The sequence below is a fragment of the Myxocyprinus asiaticus genome, chromosome 32 (genome assembly GCF_019703515.2).
Source record: "Myxocyprinus asiaticus isolate MX2 ecotype Aquarium Trade chromosome 32, UBuf_Myxa_2, whole genome shotgun sequence".
Taxonomy (NCBI): Eukaryota; Metazoa; Chordata; class Actinopteri; order Cypriniformes; family Catostomidae; genus Myxocyprinus; species Myxocyprinus asiaticus.
Window position 1 is genome coordinate 17,243,636 of NC_059375.1, and position 17,771 is coordinate 17,261,406.

At 44.0% G+C, this 17,771-nt stretch overlaps 1 protein-coding gene across 1 annotated transcript in view; it reads left to right on the forward strand.

The window, feature by feature from the left end:
* The first annotated feature begins 9,077 nt into the window (after positions 1-9,077).
* Positions 9,078-17,771, forward strand: part of LOC127422877 (piggyBac transposable element-derived protein 4-like) — a 29,665-nt gene continuing 20,971 nt past the window's right edge. Inside the window, exons 1-2 of the mRNA XM_051666684.1 lie at positions 9,078-9,888; positions 10,029-10,850. Coding sequence (XP_051522644.1) covers positions 9,078-9,888; positions 10,029-10,850 — 1,633 coding nt within the window. The remainder of the gene's footprint in view (positions 9,889-10,028; positions 10,851-17,771) is intronic.

Below are 17,771 nucleotides of genomic sequence, written 5' to 3' on the forward strand. Positions count from 1 at the left end.
AAGATCATCTTTGCTAATGTGGTACATTATTTTATGATGGATTAATTCCTGTTTCCCAAACCAGCACGTACAGATTGCTCATTATTAAGTAAAATTTAAGTGCTTTGTTACGAGAGCTGCCCTGGTGAGGCCAAAACTTTCACCAGTATGTCCAGGAGTTTGTCTTCTGGAGCAGATTTGAAGCAGCCATTGGAGGAAGGAAGAAGAAGAGGAGAAAGAAAGAAAAGGAATCAATCATTGCACACACTCAAGGCCTATAATTGAAGTTTTAAACTAGAGGATCATATTTGTCTACCTGTAAAATCTATATGATTAATAAGAACATATCATCTCTCTATCAAGGTTATTATAGTTAACTGAAACTGAAACGAAATTCTAAAAAATAACCTAGAAAAACTAAATTAAACTAAAACTAAAATTTTCAACAAAAAAAAAAGAAAAAAAGAAAAAAAGAAAAATAAACTGAAACTATCATGCATTGTTTCAAAACTAACTAAAGCGAAATAGAAATGATCACAAAGTATTTTTAGTTTTCTTTTTTTTAATACTTTAACTTGTGCATGTTACAAAATCATTTTTGTTTCTTTTAAAGTTATTTTTTGTTTTTGTTTTGTTACATCACAAACATGCCATCTATACTGGCCATAAGTTTAATGTGCATGTGCCCATCAGTTATGTGCTCAATCTTTCAAGATAAATGGTTTAGTTTGTTTAGCCACATCATCCATTGCTGTTCAGAAAATAAAGGGATACATACACTCATCGACCACTTTATTAGGAACACCTGTACATCAACTTATTCATGAGATTATCTAATCATCCAATTGTGTGACAGCAGTGCAATGCATAAAATCGTGCAGATATGGGTCAGGAGCTTCAGTTAATATTCACATAAACCATAAAAATGGGGAAAAAAATTTGATCTCAGTGATTTTGACCGTGGCATGATAGTTGGTGCTAGACAGGCTAGTTTGAGTATTTCTGTAACTGCTGATCTCCTGTGATTTTCATGTACAATAGTCTCTAGAGTTTACTCATAATGGTGCCATAAACAAAAAACATCCAGTGAGCAGCAGTTCTGCAGACAGAAAAGCCTTGTTGATGAGATAGGTCAATGGAGAATGGCCAGACGGGTTCGAGCTGACAGAAAGGCTACAGTAACTCACCTTTCAGCTAACTCACCACTCAGCTTTCTGTTCTTGGCTGACAGAAGTGGAACCCGACATGGTCTTCTGCTGTTATAGCCCATTCACCTCAAGGTTTGACGTGTTGTGCATTCAGCAGAACTGAAACAGAAATACTCAAACCAGCCCATCTGGAACCAACAATCATGCCATGGTCGAAATCACTGAGATCACATTTTCCCCCATTCTGATAGTTGATGTGAACATTAACTGAAGCTCCTGACCAGTATCTGAATGATTTTATGCACTGCGCTGCTGCCACACGATTGGATGATTAGATAATCACATGAATAAGTAGATGTACAAGTGTTCCTAATAAAGTGGTCGGTGAGTGTATCTCCACATTTGTAAGTCCTTCTTGGTTGTTTTTACCACGTTGTATGTCAGCCTAGCTATAGACTATGCAGACCTATGTGTAATCTGGACTGGATAGGGAATAGTTTAATTTAAAGAACATTACACAAAGTTGTCCCCTGCCAAGTCATTTACTCATCTGTGTTAACTGAAATAGAAATAAAAATCTAAATTAAAATATATTTATAGACTAAAATAAAAACGAAAATGAAAATTAAGTGAAAAACCAAAACTAAACTAAAACTTACAAACACAGTTGGTAAAATAAATGAAACTAAATAATAATTTTAAATTGAAAACTGAATAAAAACTAAAGCTAAATTAAAAAGCCAAAATTACAATAACCTTGCTCTCTAAAGCCATTTTAGTTAGCCTATCATAATGTAACATAACACACTGTGCATTTAGGCCTATCACGTTGCATGCACAAACTGCTGAGACTGCCTAATGTTTTAAAAGCGATGTTTTCCACTTTTTTTCTCATCTAAAATAGTGTACAATGGTTTTGCATTGATAAAAATAAATAACTATAATTTATTAAATGTCCCTTTGTCCCTGCTGTCTTTTTACATGCTACTTAGATAAAGATTCTTTTGGGACATGCAACTGAGGTTAAAAACTACTTGCATGGAACTAATATTCTACTTAGTGCTTCAGGAAACCCAGCCAATATCTATATTCTGGAATGTGTTTTTTCTTCATATTTGTTCTGGGTTGTTACTGTTTGTTTTTGACCTACTGGGGAGAGAAGTTATTTTTGGGGGGAAAAATACCAGAAAGGGAGCTCGTAGGTCCGGTTGTTTATTATTCTCTCTCATCTCCATTTTATATATATGTATATGTACTTGTATTTTCTCTGTCCAAGGGTATTGTACATATTTTTGGGGGCTGCATTTGGTCAAGGAGATTGTATAAATAGACAGAAAGAAATCATCTTTAGTACTGCAAGATGCACTAATCTAAAATTATTCATGAAGGGGCGCTTCACTCACTACTACTCGAATCTGTAAAAGTCACTTTAGAATGGACTTCAAAGACTATAAATTGACGTAGGGAGTGCCAACTACAACCTATACCAGCCAGACAGCAAAGGCTACTTTCCAGGCAACTGCCTGTATCTCCCCAATCAATTTAGGTTGGATTTCAAAGATAATTAACCTACAATTTACATTATGTTTTAACACTTTATTAATTTTATAACTTTGAGGCACTTGAAATGTACCTTGAAGTTCCTTGGGTACATAAATATGATATTTCAGGCTTTTTTAAAATAATGCCAAAATACCCACACAAATCAAAAAAGAGATCCTTTGAATATCGCAATTGTTTTTCCTGGACAGCAATGTGTTTAAAATGGGAAACTTTTGCTTAAGTCTCCTGCAGTGTTGTGGTCGAGACCAGCTCATCCAAGTCCAGGCCGAGACCAGAGTAGTTCGAGTCCGAGTCAAGACTGAGACCAGAAGAAGCAGAGTCTGAGACAAGACTCATAATGAATGTGTTAAATGTATAGTTAAAGTTTAAACAACTATTATTCTAGGATCATATATCAAATTTACCTCATATATTATTTGCTTAAGCTTATTTTGTTTAAATAATATTACCAGTCGAAAACATAAAATGAAATAAATGACACATCCTAGGTTAAGTGAACACAATTGTATTACAATTACGACATGTCGGTCTTAACAATATGTCAGTGAAAAACTCAAATTAAAGGTGCAAGGTGCCTATGTGGCTTTGCAATGCAATACAAACCACCAGCTTCAGTGTACTGTCATTATTCAATTTACTGTAAGTCAAGTAAACATTTCTGCTATACAGTCACTGAACTATAAGTAAAATAGACCTAAAAACCAAACAATACTGTATTAAAGGAGCATTCAGAACTTTTGTTTTTGTGTCATCTTGGACTTACACTGACACCCAGCGGCTTGGATGCAGCATCATTGAAAATAAATAGTTTTCAGTTTCAGATGCCACTGTAGAAATTTAGCATTCACAGTCAGCCATGATTACTTTAATCGATGAGTGAAATGTTAAGTAACAGGACGGTTACTGATATTAAGCGAGTGGTATTTGTTTGGTCATGTGATTCTAAAATGGCAGCCCCCCATGTGCGGACCCTCTCCATGTAGAATAAAACAGATTTTTATAAGGTTACTGATATGACTGAAGTCTTCATTTTTATATGAGTGGTCATGATTTCCTACATATATTGCAAAATTACAGTTCATGTCTTTAGGAGTTTTTAATGAGGAAAAAATTACTGAATGCACCTTTAAACATGACATACAGTTTACACAGAAAGTGAGTCTAAGCCTTTCCATTCACATTTCAAATTGCACTATTATATTCCATTCATTATAAGTCAAGTAAGCCTTTCTGCTTACATCTACCTGCAGGATTTCATCTTGGCATTTGCACAGAAACCTGTTTTTTTGTTTTTTTTTTATATAAATTATGATGACATTGAGAGAAGCATTTAAAAAAAAAATCAGTATGTGTAGCATTCATGTAACTAAAGGCTAAAGCATTTGTAAAAGACTTAGAGGCTGTTCAGATAAAACAACAGAAAAACAGCATGAATGGATGCAAAAACTAATTCACATGCAAGGTTGGGAGGGTTACTTTTGAAATGTATTCCTCTACAGATTACAGAATACATGCTGTAAAATGTAATTTGTAACGTATTCCGTTAGATTACTCAAGATCAGTAACGTATCCTAAATACTTTGGATTACTTCTTCATCACTGGTAGATTTTTTCACTTGTTTTGACTATAAAAACTCTGCCAGTACAGTAAGACAAAATACATATGTTAAAAATACATTCTCTGCAAAACCTAAATATCTTATGCAGTGTTGTTTCTAAAAAAAGATTAATCAAATTGATCTTGTTTTAAGGATTTGTAGATATTTTTACAGGAAAACAAAACAAAAATTATTATCAAGAATACGATTTTTGCCCTAATATCAAAGGTCTTACTATAAAAAAAGAAATTATGATCTAAGTGAATTTTCTTGATAAAAAAATATGATCATGCCAAGTTAGCATTTTAACTTAGCGTAAAGCTGACAATTTACACAAGGTTTATTTCTATTTCTTCTGCTTCAAACTTACTTCAAACTTACTTCTCTGTCTGCTCATATGAATGTAACACATCATAAGAAAGTGTTTCACCGCTGATCAAATGCACTTTGGATCGCATCATTTATATGTATAAATGTTTTCCATCTGAAAGGACTAAATATTAAATGAAACAAATGACAATAAAATGCAAAGTAATCTCTTCAGTAATCAAAATACTTTTTGAATGTAACTGTACTCTAATTACCAATTATTTAAATTGTAACTGAAGTGGAATACAGTTACTTATATTTTGTATTTTAAATACGTAATCCCGTTACATGTATTCCGTTACTCCCCAACACTGTTCACATGACACACACCAGTTGAAGTTTCTCAGAGTTGCCTCTCAAAAAAGTAGTCTTTTTTTCAAATGATTATAGGTAAATATCCACTTCATCCAGCGATCGGTTTGATCTTCATGTTATAAAATTTCCAGATACTGTTTTACTGAGTGAGATACTGCTGCAAATGATTCAGCAGTCCGAATGATTCAGACTAAGTAGTGAACTGATTCAGACCTTTTTGCTAACCCATTTGTCAAATTCACCGAAAAGAAATGACTGAAAAGAATGATTAATTCATGAATCTGGCATCACCAGTTCTGATTCTACACATCCAACAATAAATATGGGACACACGTCATAATTGCTGATATTGTCAGTCAGAGAAATGTTTATCAGATAAGTTGAAGCACTCATGGTATATTATTGAAGGGACTCAACTGGTATCTGGGTCAAGTTCGAGTGTCATGTGTATTCTGTTGATTCATGTCTTTTATTTTGAAATGTTTAGTTCCTGTTTCCCTTGTCATGTGATTCCTGTTTTCCCTCCGTATTCATGTGTCATGTTTTCATTGGTTTATTGTTTAATTATCTTGTTATCAGTTCTGTTTGTTCATTGGTTTATGTTCTCCCATGTCTTGTATTTAAGCCCTCATGTTTTCTTTGTCTAGTGGTCAAGTATTGAATGTGAGTGTAGACGTTCATGTCAGGCCACGTTCATGTCAGGCCACGTTCATGTCAGGCCACGTTCATGTCAGGCCACGTTCATGTCAAGTTCTTGTTTATGTTTATGTTTAGTTCACGTGTGTAGTTAGGGTTTTGGATTTCACGTACTTTGTAAATAAATTGCACTTGGGTTCTCATCTTTGTCTTCATCATCATTGTCAGCAGTTCCAGCATACGTTACAGAATACTTGACCAACCATGAACCCAGCAGTTTTACTTCTGCACCTATGTCAGGGGAATCGTCCCCTGGAGGACTATGTTGAGGACTTCTGCAGTCTAGCCAGCCAGGTGGACTTTAATGAGGTTGCCCTCAAAGACTGTGTTAGATTTGGTCTGAATGAGTCCATTTCTTTTTTGATGCCTGGCGGTCGCAGTTCCCTCAGCCTGGCTCAATATATCGACCTCGCCCTACGGTTCATCGGTTCCCCGTTCACTGTGGGGGAGTCGGATGCCGAGCCAGAGGTCCACGTCATGGCCGCCGCCAAGCCAGAGGTCCACGTCATGGCCGCCGCCGAGCCAGAGGTCCACGTCACAGCAACGCCTCAGCCTGCTCCATGCCACGTCACAGCAACGCCTCAGCCTGCTCCATGCCATGTCACAGCCACACCTGAGCAGTGGGACCTGGAGATGGTTCCCACCCTTATACCAACCCTTAGTTCTCCTGAGCAGGCAAGGGGAACTTTCGGCCCTTCGATCCCGCCTGGACCCTCCGAGCCCTAGACTTCGCCTTGGCCTGTCGGTCCCTCGACATTGCCTCAGCTCGGCGTTCCCTCGGCTCCACTACGGTCCTTCAGCCTGTCGGCTCTGCTGGGGTCCCTCGTCCCTCCGACTCCTCCTTGGTCTGTCGGTTACCTGGCTCCGCTTTGGCTCTCCAATCCTCTGGCTGCGCCTCGTCCCTCCGATCTGTCAGCTTCACTGGGGACCTCCTTCCCTACGGCTCCACCTTGGTCCTCAGTCCCACCGGCTCCACCTCAGTCTTCCGATCCCTCAGCTCCGCCTTGCTCCTCTGAGCCTCCAGCACCGCCTTGGTCCTCCCTGCCATCGGCTCCACCTTGGCCCTTCGAGTCTTCGGCTACTCTCCGGGCACCGTGTTCCATGGCTCCGCCCCTCGAGCCTCTCATGGCTTCACCCCCCACGGACTTTGCCCTGGTCCCATGCCCCTCGCCCTTTCTCGCCACGCCCCACGCCTCAAGACACCCCCCCCCCCCGCTCCCTACAGAACTTTGAATCTATGTCATGTTTTACATGTTTTGTTTATGTGTTGGGGTGTCAGGAGCCACCCCTTAGTGGGGGGGGGAGATATGTCATGTGTATTCTGTTGATTCATGTCTTTTATTTTGAAGTGTTTAGTTCCTGTTTCCCTTGTCATGTGATTCCTGTTTTCCCTCCATGTTCATGTGTCATGTTTTCATTGGTTTATTGTTTAATTTATCTTGTTATCAGTTCTGTTTGTTCATTGGTTTATGTTCTCCCATGTCTTGTATTTAAGCCCTCATGTTTTCATTGTCTATTGGTCAAGTATTGAATGTGAGTGTAGATGTTTATGTCAAGCCAAGTTTATGTCAAGTCAGGTTTTTGTCAAGTTCTTGTTTATGTTTGTTTAGTTCACGTGTGTAGTTAGGGTTTTGGATTTCATGTACTTTGTAAATAAATTGCACTTGGGTTCTCATCATCTTCGTCTTCATCATCATTGTCAGCAGTTCCAGCATGTTACATCGAGTCCATACTTGTTAGAGTCTGAGTCAAATCAGATTTCAAATGCTCCAGAGTCCATGACAAGACCAAGACCATAAAAACATAGTCTAAAGATCAAGTCTGAATCTGATCTCGAGCACTATAATGCTGGTCTCCTTCATCTTTTCTAAGATGTTTCTCCTTAGAAAAATAACCTAGTATCTCACATGTGTCTCCTATGGAGTTTCAGAAGAGTTCTCACCAATGTCTCACACTCTGCTTAGATTTCCCAAACACCAATGTCTGCTATCAAAAGTCAGAGGTTTCAATATAAAGGAATTCTAGGAGAAACATCTGAAATAATGTTGATACTTAAACATACTGAGGTCTCCATTGTTTCCTGAGCAGTAATGAAGTAACCTTTGCACAGTTACATTTTCCTTTGGGCAGTTCTAGTACTGGGGTAGTGAAAAGACAGCCTTTATTATAAACTCTAAAATTCACAAAGCCTCAGTGGAATAGCATATTTTTTCCTCTTTGATTTGTAACACCAAAACACATCTCAGAAAATTCAGACTCAAAGGACAAGGCAAAGCTCACACTAAAAGTAATTTATGTGCACAATACACAATGGGAAAACAGGAGTGAGACCTCTACCTTCATCTGTATTTACTGCTTTTACATTGGTGTTCTACCACAAATAGAGGATCAAAGACCTTGGCTGACATCATGTTATTTCCTCAGTAACTGTGGTGGGAAAAACAATGTCATAAGAATACCCTCAGGTAGGATATATTTAGCTAAATAATGTGTTGTATAGCAAACCAGACTACTGTACACAAGGGCAGAAGGAAATCCTCCCCTAAATTTTAACTGGCTATTTCAATCCATGATAGTCTTCTGAATGATGTTCTGCTTAAAGGAATAGTTCACACAGAAAATAAAATTCTCTCATCATTTACCCGCATGTCATCCCAGATGTGTATGACTTTCTTTCTTCTGCTGAACACAAATTAAGATTTTTAGAAAAATATTTCAGAAGACATGGATTTAACCACTGGAGTCTTATGGATTACTTTTAATGTTGCCTTTATGTGCTTTTATGAGCTTCAAAATGTTGGTAACCATTCACTTTCAATGTGAGGACCTACAGAGCTGAGATATTATTAAAAAAATCTTTGTGTTTAGAAAAAACATCTAGGATGGATTGAGGGTGAGTTAATGATTTTCATTTTTGGGTAAACTATCCCTTTAGTGTTGTCTTAAGGGTAAAAAATGACCCGCCACTATGTTTACCAGCAGAGAAAACGAGCTAAATTATTTTTTTTCAACTTGAAATTTGACGACTTTTCCTAGAGTGACCCCAACATTAGAAAAAGTGAAACAGCCTTTGTTCATATTTCCATGAAAGCCTTTGTGCCACCAGGGTACAAAGATTGTCTTAGGGTCATTTTTGACCCAGAAGTTATAAAATAATTTACACACCACAAAAACCACAAAGACACAAAGACACAAACACACACACACACCCACACACACAATGAGAAATTGAGATTATGTGTGCTATTGATTGAACTCAGACAAAACTAAAACTTTCTTGTGCATGTGCAGCATCTCCCCTCCATGACCCCACACATGACTCAAGTTCACAGACAAAATAAAAACAATTTAAGACAAAATAAACTAAATTTCAGACAAAATAAACATTTCTTGAAAGCATTGTTTACTAATGGGGAATGCAGTCAGAGGCTATAAAGGTGCTGCAAATGACAATACCCCCAGTTCTCTCTTTGCTGAAGCCATGAGTGCACATTTCAGTGCCCAACAGGTCGTAGATCTAATTTTTTCAGATGTCCAGGAGGAACAAGAGAACAATGATTTAGAAGAGGAGGAGGTATCTGAAGAAGAAGATGGGGAAGAATACAACCCAGAGCACGATGCATCATCTTCAGATGAAGAAGAAATCCCCCAAGCTGAAAGAGAGACATTTTTGTCAAAGAACAGCAAAATAACATGGTCCTTGTCACCATATAACAACCAGGGCAGGATGACAGCACAAAATGTCATAAGAATGACCCCAGGGCCCACAAGACATGCAGTTGCCCATGCCCAGGACATCGCCTCAACATTCTACATGTTCATCACACCAGCCATCGAAAAAATAATCCTAGAGATGACAAATTTGGAGGGTTTATGTAAATATGGAGACAACTGGAAAAGGATGGATGAGATTGACCTGCGTGCCTACATAGGGCTGCTAATCTTAGCGGTTGTGTATAGGTCCCGAGGCGAGGCTACATGTAGTCTCTGGGATGCAGAGACTGGAAGGGCGATTTTCCGTGCCACGATGCCACTGAAAGTCTTTCACACTTTCTCAAGAATGCTGCGATTTGATAACCGTGAGTCAAGACCTGCAAGACGTATGAGAGACAAACTGGCGGCCATAAGAGAGGTCTGGGAGAAGTGGGTGGAGCATCTGCCATACCTCTACAACCCTGGGCCTGAAGTAACAGTAGATGAGCAACTGGTTCCATTCAGAGGTACATTTTTATTTTCATATTTGTTATGTAAGTGATTTTCACTATTAATTTTATTATGTATTGCTGTAATATAATTGATTTATGTGATTGTTTTCTGTGACACTGATACTAATTACTGATAGTAATCTCTATTGTCAAAGGTCGCTGTCCTTTCCGGCAGTATATACCCAACAAGCCAGCAAAGTATGGCATCAAGATATGGGTGGCCTGTGATGCACAATCCAGCTACGCTTGGAAGATGCAAATCTACACAGGGAAGCCGACCAGTGGAGGCCTGGAGAAGAACCAGGGGATGCGGGTTGTGCTTGATGTGACAGATGGACTGAGGAGGCACAATGTCATGTGTGACAATTTCTTCACCTCTTATGAACTCAGCCAGCAGCTCCTGAGGAGGAAGATCACCATGGTTGGCACAGTTAGAAAGAACGAGCCTGAGATCCCCCCTGCACTCCTCACAACAAGGGGGAGAGAGGCCTTCTCATCAAAGTTTGCCTTCACCCCCACCACCATTCTAGTTTCTTACCTTCCAAAGAGGAAAAAAAATGTGGTCCTCCTGAGCACACTGCACAAAATGGCTGAGATAAATGATCGTGAGGACAGGAAGCTAGCCATCATCCTGGACTACAACCACAACAAAGGAGGCGTGGACAACCTGGACAAGGTGATTGGAACTTACAGCTGCAAGAGGATGACTGCCCGCTGGCCCCTGGTCATCTTCCATAACATCATTGATGTGTCCTTATACAATGTCTTCGTGATATGGAACAAGATCAACACTGCCTGGATGCCTGATAAGCAGAACAAGAGGAGGGTGTTCCTGGAGCAGCTGGGAAACTCACTTGTAACCCCACACATTCAAAGAAGAGAGCGCCTCCCCCGCACAGCAGCCTCTGCAGTGCTTGTGAAAGCTGTTCAGGGGGCTGAATCTTGTCCTGATCCACCTGAGGCTGCAGCTGGGGCAGGCAAGAGGAGGAGATGCCAATTCTACCCCTCAAAGAAAGACTGTAAAACAAATACTATGTGCTGCACATGTGTGAAATACATCTGCAAAGTCCATACGCACACACTTGCATACTGTCCTACATGTGCTAATTAGAGTTGATTGATTTATGTTCTTCAGGTTTTTGTTTTGTATCTATTATCTTATTTTATTCTTATTTATTGTTGTTGTTTATACACCTGGTGGGTGGGGGCAATGGTTCGAAAAATGGGAGAAGACTAGCATTTTGTAGTTGAATTCCTCATTGCACAGTGTATAAGAATATACCACTATGTTGCCAAAAAAGTTCAAGACTGTTATAGTTTCCCTTCAATAAAATGCATTCAGAACTACTTTCTGCACATTTCTGCTACTTTCTTAGGCTATACAAGTGCTATCTCTTGCTAAACAACTAATGTTTACACCTATGCAGTACCTTTAGCAATAATAATAATAATAATAATAATAATAAAAACTCTACTTTAGTAAAGAAAACAATTATGACAGGTGTGTTGTAATAAAAACGAGTGGTGTCCACTGATTAAATAGAGTCTTTTTGCACTGTGAAGAGGTAAAACCCACATATTCACAAAGACAGACTTTCTTTTCTTAGTGCAAAATAGATTTGGGGTTTAAAATTCAATTAAGCTGCTTTATTTTAGGGGTTTGGTGAAGGTGGGTCATTTTTGACCCTTAGGACAAGGGGAGTATACAGAATGTTAAGACTACACAAGGGTTAAGTAATTTGTCTCATACTTAAAGATTTTGTGATCTCATATGTGTGCATGTGCTGTGTCTGGGCTCATTACTGTGTGTTGGCCAGTTTTCCAGAGTTTTAATGTGCTCCACACTTATCATGGTGAATCTTTAATGTGGACTATATCCTGTGGTGCATCCAGCACCATTAAAACAAGGCAATTAACTGCCATCAGCTCACAAACAAATTGCACCACACACACCACTACAGCGCAGTTTCCCCTCTCGGTGCTAATGGTGTGCTAAACTAGACCAAGCAAGGCTCACTAAAAACTATTAAAGCAAATGAGCTAAATGGCACAAAACTAGCATTTTAATATCTGAGGAATGTTGTGCCTGTGTGATAAATTGGAACTGTTGCTGTGTTACTCTACTCTTTTTGTCTAGTAAAATTCTCCATTTGTGATACAGTGATCTTATGATACAGTATCTTTCACTGTTGATTCTTACAGACTTTTTGCATTAGTATGTTGTAATAATCAGGTATCGTAATTGCATATTTTGGAGAGTGTTGGGAAGCTACTTTAATGTACCTTGCTAAAGCTACAAGCTACGTATAATTTAAAGGTGCACTCAGTAATTGTTTTCCTCATTTGAAAGGTTTTACTTTTAAAGAAATGAACAATCACTTTGAAACGTATAAAATCATGTGAGATGAAGAGTTCAGCCATATCAGTAACCTTATAAAAGGTCTTCCCTATCTGTCACTCACTCGACGTTGTGTCAATGTAGTGACACTAGGGGTCACTCTTGGGAGCCCCAAACACCTCTGCTTTTTTTCAAAAAAGGCCAATGAGAATTGGCGAGTGGAATTTGCATGCCACTCCCCCGGACATACGGGTATAAAGGAGCTGGTATGCAACCACTCATTCAGATTTTCTCTTCGGAGCCGAGCGGTTATATTCATTGAAGCTGAATTCATCCGCAAAGTTCATTCACCTCATCTGCTGGATTCTACGGTGCATTTCAGTGGCTTCTCCCCCTCTGCACCCGTGGAGTGCAGAGAACGCCCCTGGGCGCTTCGGCAGAAACAACTAAAAGAGTATATTCTAAAAAGATTATATTTTCTTTCTAAAAGAGCAGCACACACTGAACGTCTTTTTAAAGATACCTTTCCGTTTGTGTGTTATTCCTGGTTGCGGTCGTTATCTCTCCGCTTCTTACGGCCATGATCGCTGTCTTACGTGTCTAGGTGCTGCCCACGTGGAGACATTGTTCGAGGATGGGTCTTGTCCTCATTGCGAGAACATGCCCATGGCAACGTTGCGGTCGTGGCTTGCATTCGTAAGAAAGCAAGCCACCCAAGCGGCTCCCTGCCTCGGTCCTTCTACCTACGGGTATGAGGCCGTGCCGGTTAGCACTGGGGGCGATTTGGGGACCTCAATGGGACCACCTCCGCCGGGTATCCCCCCACGGACCTCCCATTCCCCAGCACGCTCGCTTGCCCTGGTCGGGCGCTCGGACGAGATCGCCGGCTCATCTTAGAGTGAGTTCAACCTCTTGTTTGGAGCCCGGGAAGAAGAAGAGTTATCGAGCGCAGCATTGGAGAGCAGTCTGCTTGTCGCCAAGGGCGTCCTCCTGCAACTACAACACTGGCTCTGCCGCAGCCCGCCCCCATGGCCCGGCCCCGGGGTGGAACCCAGTGCAGGAAGCAGACACCACCCGTCTCACGGCCAGCCGCTAAGAACCCGAGGAAGGCTTCGAAGCGCCCCTGAGGCGGACGACCCAGGGGCAAGGAGACCCACTTCTCTGGAGCTGGTGAGCAGACCACTCCATTCCCCGATGGAGGGCCTGGAGGAGAATCTTTTGTTTCATTTTCATTTAATTTTGCCACATGACCAAGAGGCTGCGGTACCCAAAAATTCAACAAAAGAGCAGTTTTCTTGTTCCCTGGGTCACATGTCCGGTGAGCACGGCCGTCGTCATGACCACCGTCCACCGTCCCAGGTATGGCGCTCCAGCGGCGGTCCCCCAGCCCCTGTGCGCCCAGCTGTGGCACAAACACACCCACACGGGATTGGGTCCGGTGGACTATGGGGATGTGACTCCTCCTCCCCCCTCCTCGACCAATCTTATGGTGGGTGGCAGGAGCCAGGTGCTTTGATGTCCCTGGACTCAGCACGGCCACGGGGCTCGAATCCGCTCGACGTGGCACCTTGAGTGCCACCCCTCTGCGAGGCCCCACCCACCGGTACGTCCGATGTGATCATTCCCTTGGTCCCCCTCGCCCGGAGTTTGGGCGTGTGGCTCGCGCTTTCCAACCAGTTGCAATGGCTGACACAGACCGTCCGACTCGGCTACGTGATTCAGTTTGCCAGGCGCCCGCCCAGGTTCAGCGGCATCCACTTCACCTCGGTGAAGGGCGAGAATGCCGCTACCTTGCGTGTGGAGAATGCTACCCTTCTGAGCAAGGGCGTGACAGAGCCTGTCCCTCCAGCCGAGATGAAGAAAGGGTTCTACAGCCCTTACTTCATCGTACCGAAGAAAGGCGGTGGGTTGCGACCAATCCTGGATCTGCGAGTACTGAACCGGGCTTTGCACAGACTCCCGTTCAAGATGCTGACGCAAAAACGCATACTAGCGAGCGTCCGGCATCAAGATTGGTTCGCGGCAGCAGACCTGAAGGACGCGTACTTCCACGTCTTAGTCTTACCTCAACACAGACCCTTCCTGCGGTTTTCCTTCGAAGGCCAGGCGTACAGTACAAGGTCCTCCCCTTCGGCTGGTCCTTGTCCCCTCGCGTCTTCACGAAGGTCACAGAGGCAGCCCTTTCCCCGCTAAGGGAAGCAGGTGTCCACATCCTCAACTATCTCGATGACTGGCTAATCCTAGCTCACTCTCGAGAGTTGCTGTGTGCACAGAGGGACCTCGTGCTCCAGCACCTAAGCCGACTGGGGCTTCGGGTCAACTGGGAAAAGAGCAAGCTCTCCCCAGTTCAGAGCATCTCTTTTTTCGGTTTGGAGTTGGTCTCGATGACAGTGTGCCTCACGAACGAGTGCGCACAGTCAGTGCTGAACTGTCTAAAGGCAATCAGACGGAAAACAGTGGTTCCACTGAAACATTTTCAGAGGCTCCTGGGGCATATGGCATCCTCAGCGGTGGCCACACCGGTTGGGTTGATGCATATGAGACCGCTTCAGCACTGGCTTCAGACTCAAGTCCCAAGATGGGCATGGTGCCGCTGGACACATCATGAGACCATCACGCTGATCTGTTGCTGCCTCTTCAGCCCTTGGACCGACCTTGCATTTCTACGGGCAGGGTTTCCCCTAGAGCAGGTCTCCAGGTGCGTTGTGGTTACAACAGAGGCCTCCAAGACAGGCTGGGGTGCCGTATGCAATGGGCACAGCCGCCGGCTCCTGGACTGGCCCATGGCTGCATTGGCACATCAACTGCCTAGAATTGTTGGCAGTACTGCTCGCCCTGTGGAGGTTTCGGCCATTGATCCAGGGCAAGCACGTGTTGGTCCAGACGTACAACACAGCGATGGTAGCGTACATCAACCACCAAGGCGGTCTACACTCCCATTGCATGTCACAACTCGTCTGCCATCTCCTCCTCTGGAGTCAACAGCGCCTCAAGTCGCTACGAGCCACTCACATCCCGGGCGACCTCAACACCACAGCGGATGCATTGTCATGTCAGGTTACCCTCAGGGGAGAGTGGAGACTCCACCCACAGGTGGTCCAGCTGATTTGGAGTTGATTCGGTCGAGCACAGGTAGACCTGTTTGCTTCCCGGGAATCCTCCCACTGCCCGCTTTGGTATGCCCTGCCCGAGGCACCCCTTGGTATAGATGCGCTGGCACACAGCTGGCCCCCTGGACTATGCAAATATGCATTTCCCCCAGTGAGCCTACTTGCACAGACCCTGAGCAAGTTCAGGGAGGACAAGGAGCAGATCATCCTAGTATCACCCTACTGGTCCACCCAGACGTGGTTCTCGGATCTCACGCTCCTCGTGAAAGCCCCCCCCCGGCAAATGACGTGGCACCATCTGGCACCCGCGACCAGACCTCTGGAATCCCCACGTCTGGCCCCTGGATGGGACGTGGAAGACCTAAGTGGCCTACCACCCGCGGTGGTAGACACGATCACTCTGGCTAGGGCTCCCTCTACGAGGCGCCTGTATGCCTTGAAGTGGCATCTGTTCGCTAAGTGGTGTTCTTCCCGACCCAAGACCCCCAGAGATACGCAGTTGGATCAGTGCTTTCCTTCCTGCAAGAGAGGCTGGAGGGGTGGCTGTCCCCCTCCACCCTGAAGGTGTATGTAGCCGCTATTTTGGTTCATCACGATGCAGTAGATGGTAAGTATTTGGGGAAGCACGACTTGATCATCAGGTTCCTGAGAGGTACTAGGAGGTTGAATCCCTCCAGACCATGCCTTGTCCCATTGTGGGACCTCTCTATAGTCCTTCGGGTTCTACAGGGAGCTCCCTTTGAGCCCTTGGAGTCAGCTGAGCTTAAGGCACTCTCTTTGAAGACTGCCCTCCTGACTGCGCTCACTTCCATCAAAAGGGTAGGGGACCTGCAGACGTTCTCTGTCAGCAAATCGTGCCTGGAGTTCGGTCCGGGTTACTCTCACGTGATCCTGAGATCCCGACTGGGCTCTGTGCACAAGTTTCCCACAACCCCTTTTAGGGATCATGTGGTGAACCTGCAAGCGCTGCCCCAGGAGGAGGCAGACCCAGCCTTGGCGTTGCTGTGTCTGGTGCGAGCTTTACTCATCTATTTGGATCGCACGCAGAGCCTTAGAAGCTCCGAGCAGCTCTTTGTTTGCTTTGGTGGACAGCGAAAAGGAAGCCCTGTCTCCAAACAGAGGATCACCCACTGGGTCATTGATGCCATTGCGATGGCATATCAGGCTCAGGACAGGCCACCCCCTGTGGGGTTATGAGCCCAATCCACCAGGAGTGTGGTGGCCTCCTAGGCCCTGGCCAGTGGCGCCTCTTTGGCAGACATCTGCAGAGCAGCATGCTGAGCAACAACCAACACCTTTGCAAGGTTCTACAATCTCTGGGTTGAGCCGGTCTCATTCCGTATATTGGCAGGCACGAGCAGGTAAGTTCCGGGACAGCTGGCCAGGTGTACCACTTAAGCATAGCGCCTTTCCCCTCCCTTGAGGTGAAGACGTGCACTCTTGACTCCCAGTCGTGTTCACAGACTGTGATCCCTGGATGACATTCCTCCTTATCCCTCTGGCAGTTGATTTTGCGGAGAAACTCGCTGCCGGCCCAGTACGTGCGATAATGAGACCCTGTACTGAGGTAGGTGCGCCACATGTGCTGGTTCCCTGAAGGCGACCCCATGTGATATCTTCCACAAAATCGTTTCCCTGTCTGTAAACTGCGTCTTCCTTGGGCAGAGACCCCTCTGCCCCCGGTCGCCATGCTCCGTAGAAACTCCTCCCCCTTTGGGTAGGACCTACCATGGGACCTCTCCACATGACATACTTCCGACAAGACTCGGTAAGACCATGTGACATATTCCACTCAAAATACCCCCCCCCCCTTTTTTGGGCGGGGTGTGGTCTCCGCAGTGTTTTCCCCTTGGGAGGGACAGCCCCCGACGCAGAAACTTATGGCTCCCAGTCAGTTAACAAATTCCACTCTTTTTGGGGAGAAAAGAGAGGGAAAAGAGGCCTCAGCTGGGCTAGCCTGTCCCTATAGTTGGGCAGTTGACTTGTTCCTGATGGACTGTTCGACACTCATAAGAGCGTTGGGGGAGGTTACGTGATGGTCTGGTGCGCTGGCTATGAGGCACACAGCAGTCTGCCCGTCACACACCGCCAGTTCACGTAACACAGTTCAGCTAGTTGTGGCATTTTGTACAGGGACCCCTAGTGTCTCTACATCAACACAACGTCGAGTGAGTGACAGATAGGGAACATCCTGGTTACTTGCGTAACCTCTGTTCCCTGATGGAGGGAACGAGATGTTGTGTCCCTCTTGCCACGATGCTGAACCACCCACTGAAATGGCCAGGACCTGGTCTCGGCTCCTCAGCACAAAACCTGAATGAGTGGTTGCATACCAGCTCCTTTTATACCCGTATGTCCGGGGGAGTGGCATGCAAATTCCACTCGTCAATTCTCATTGGCCTTTTTTCAAAAAAAGCAGAGGTGTTTGGGGCTCCCAAGAGTGACCCCTA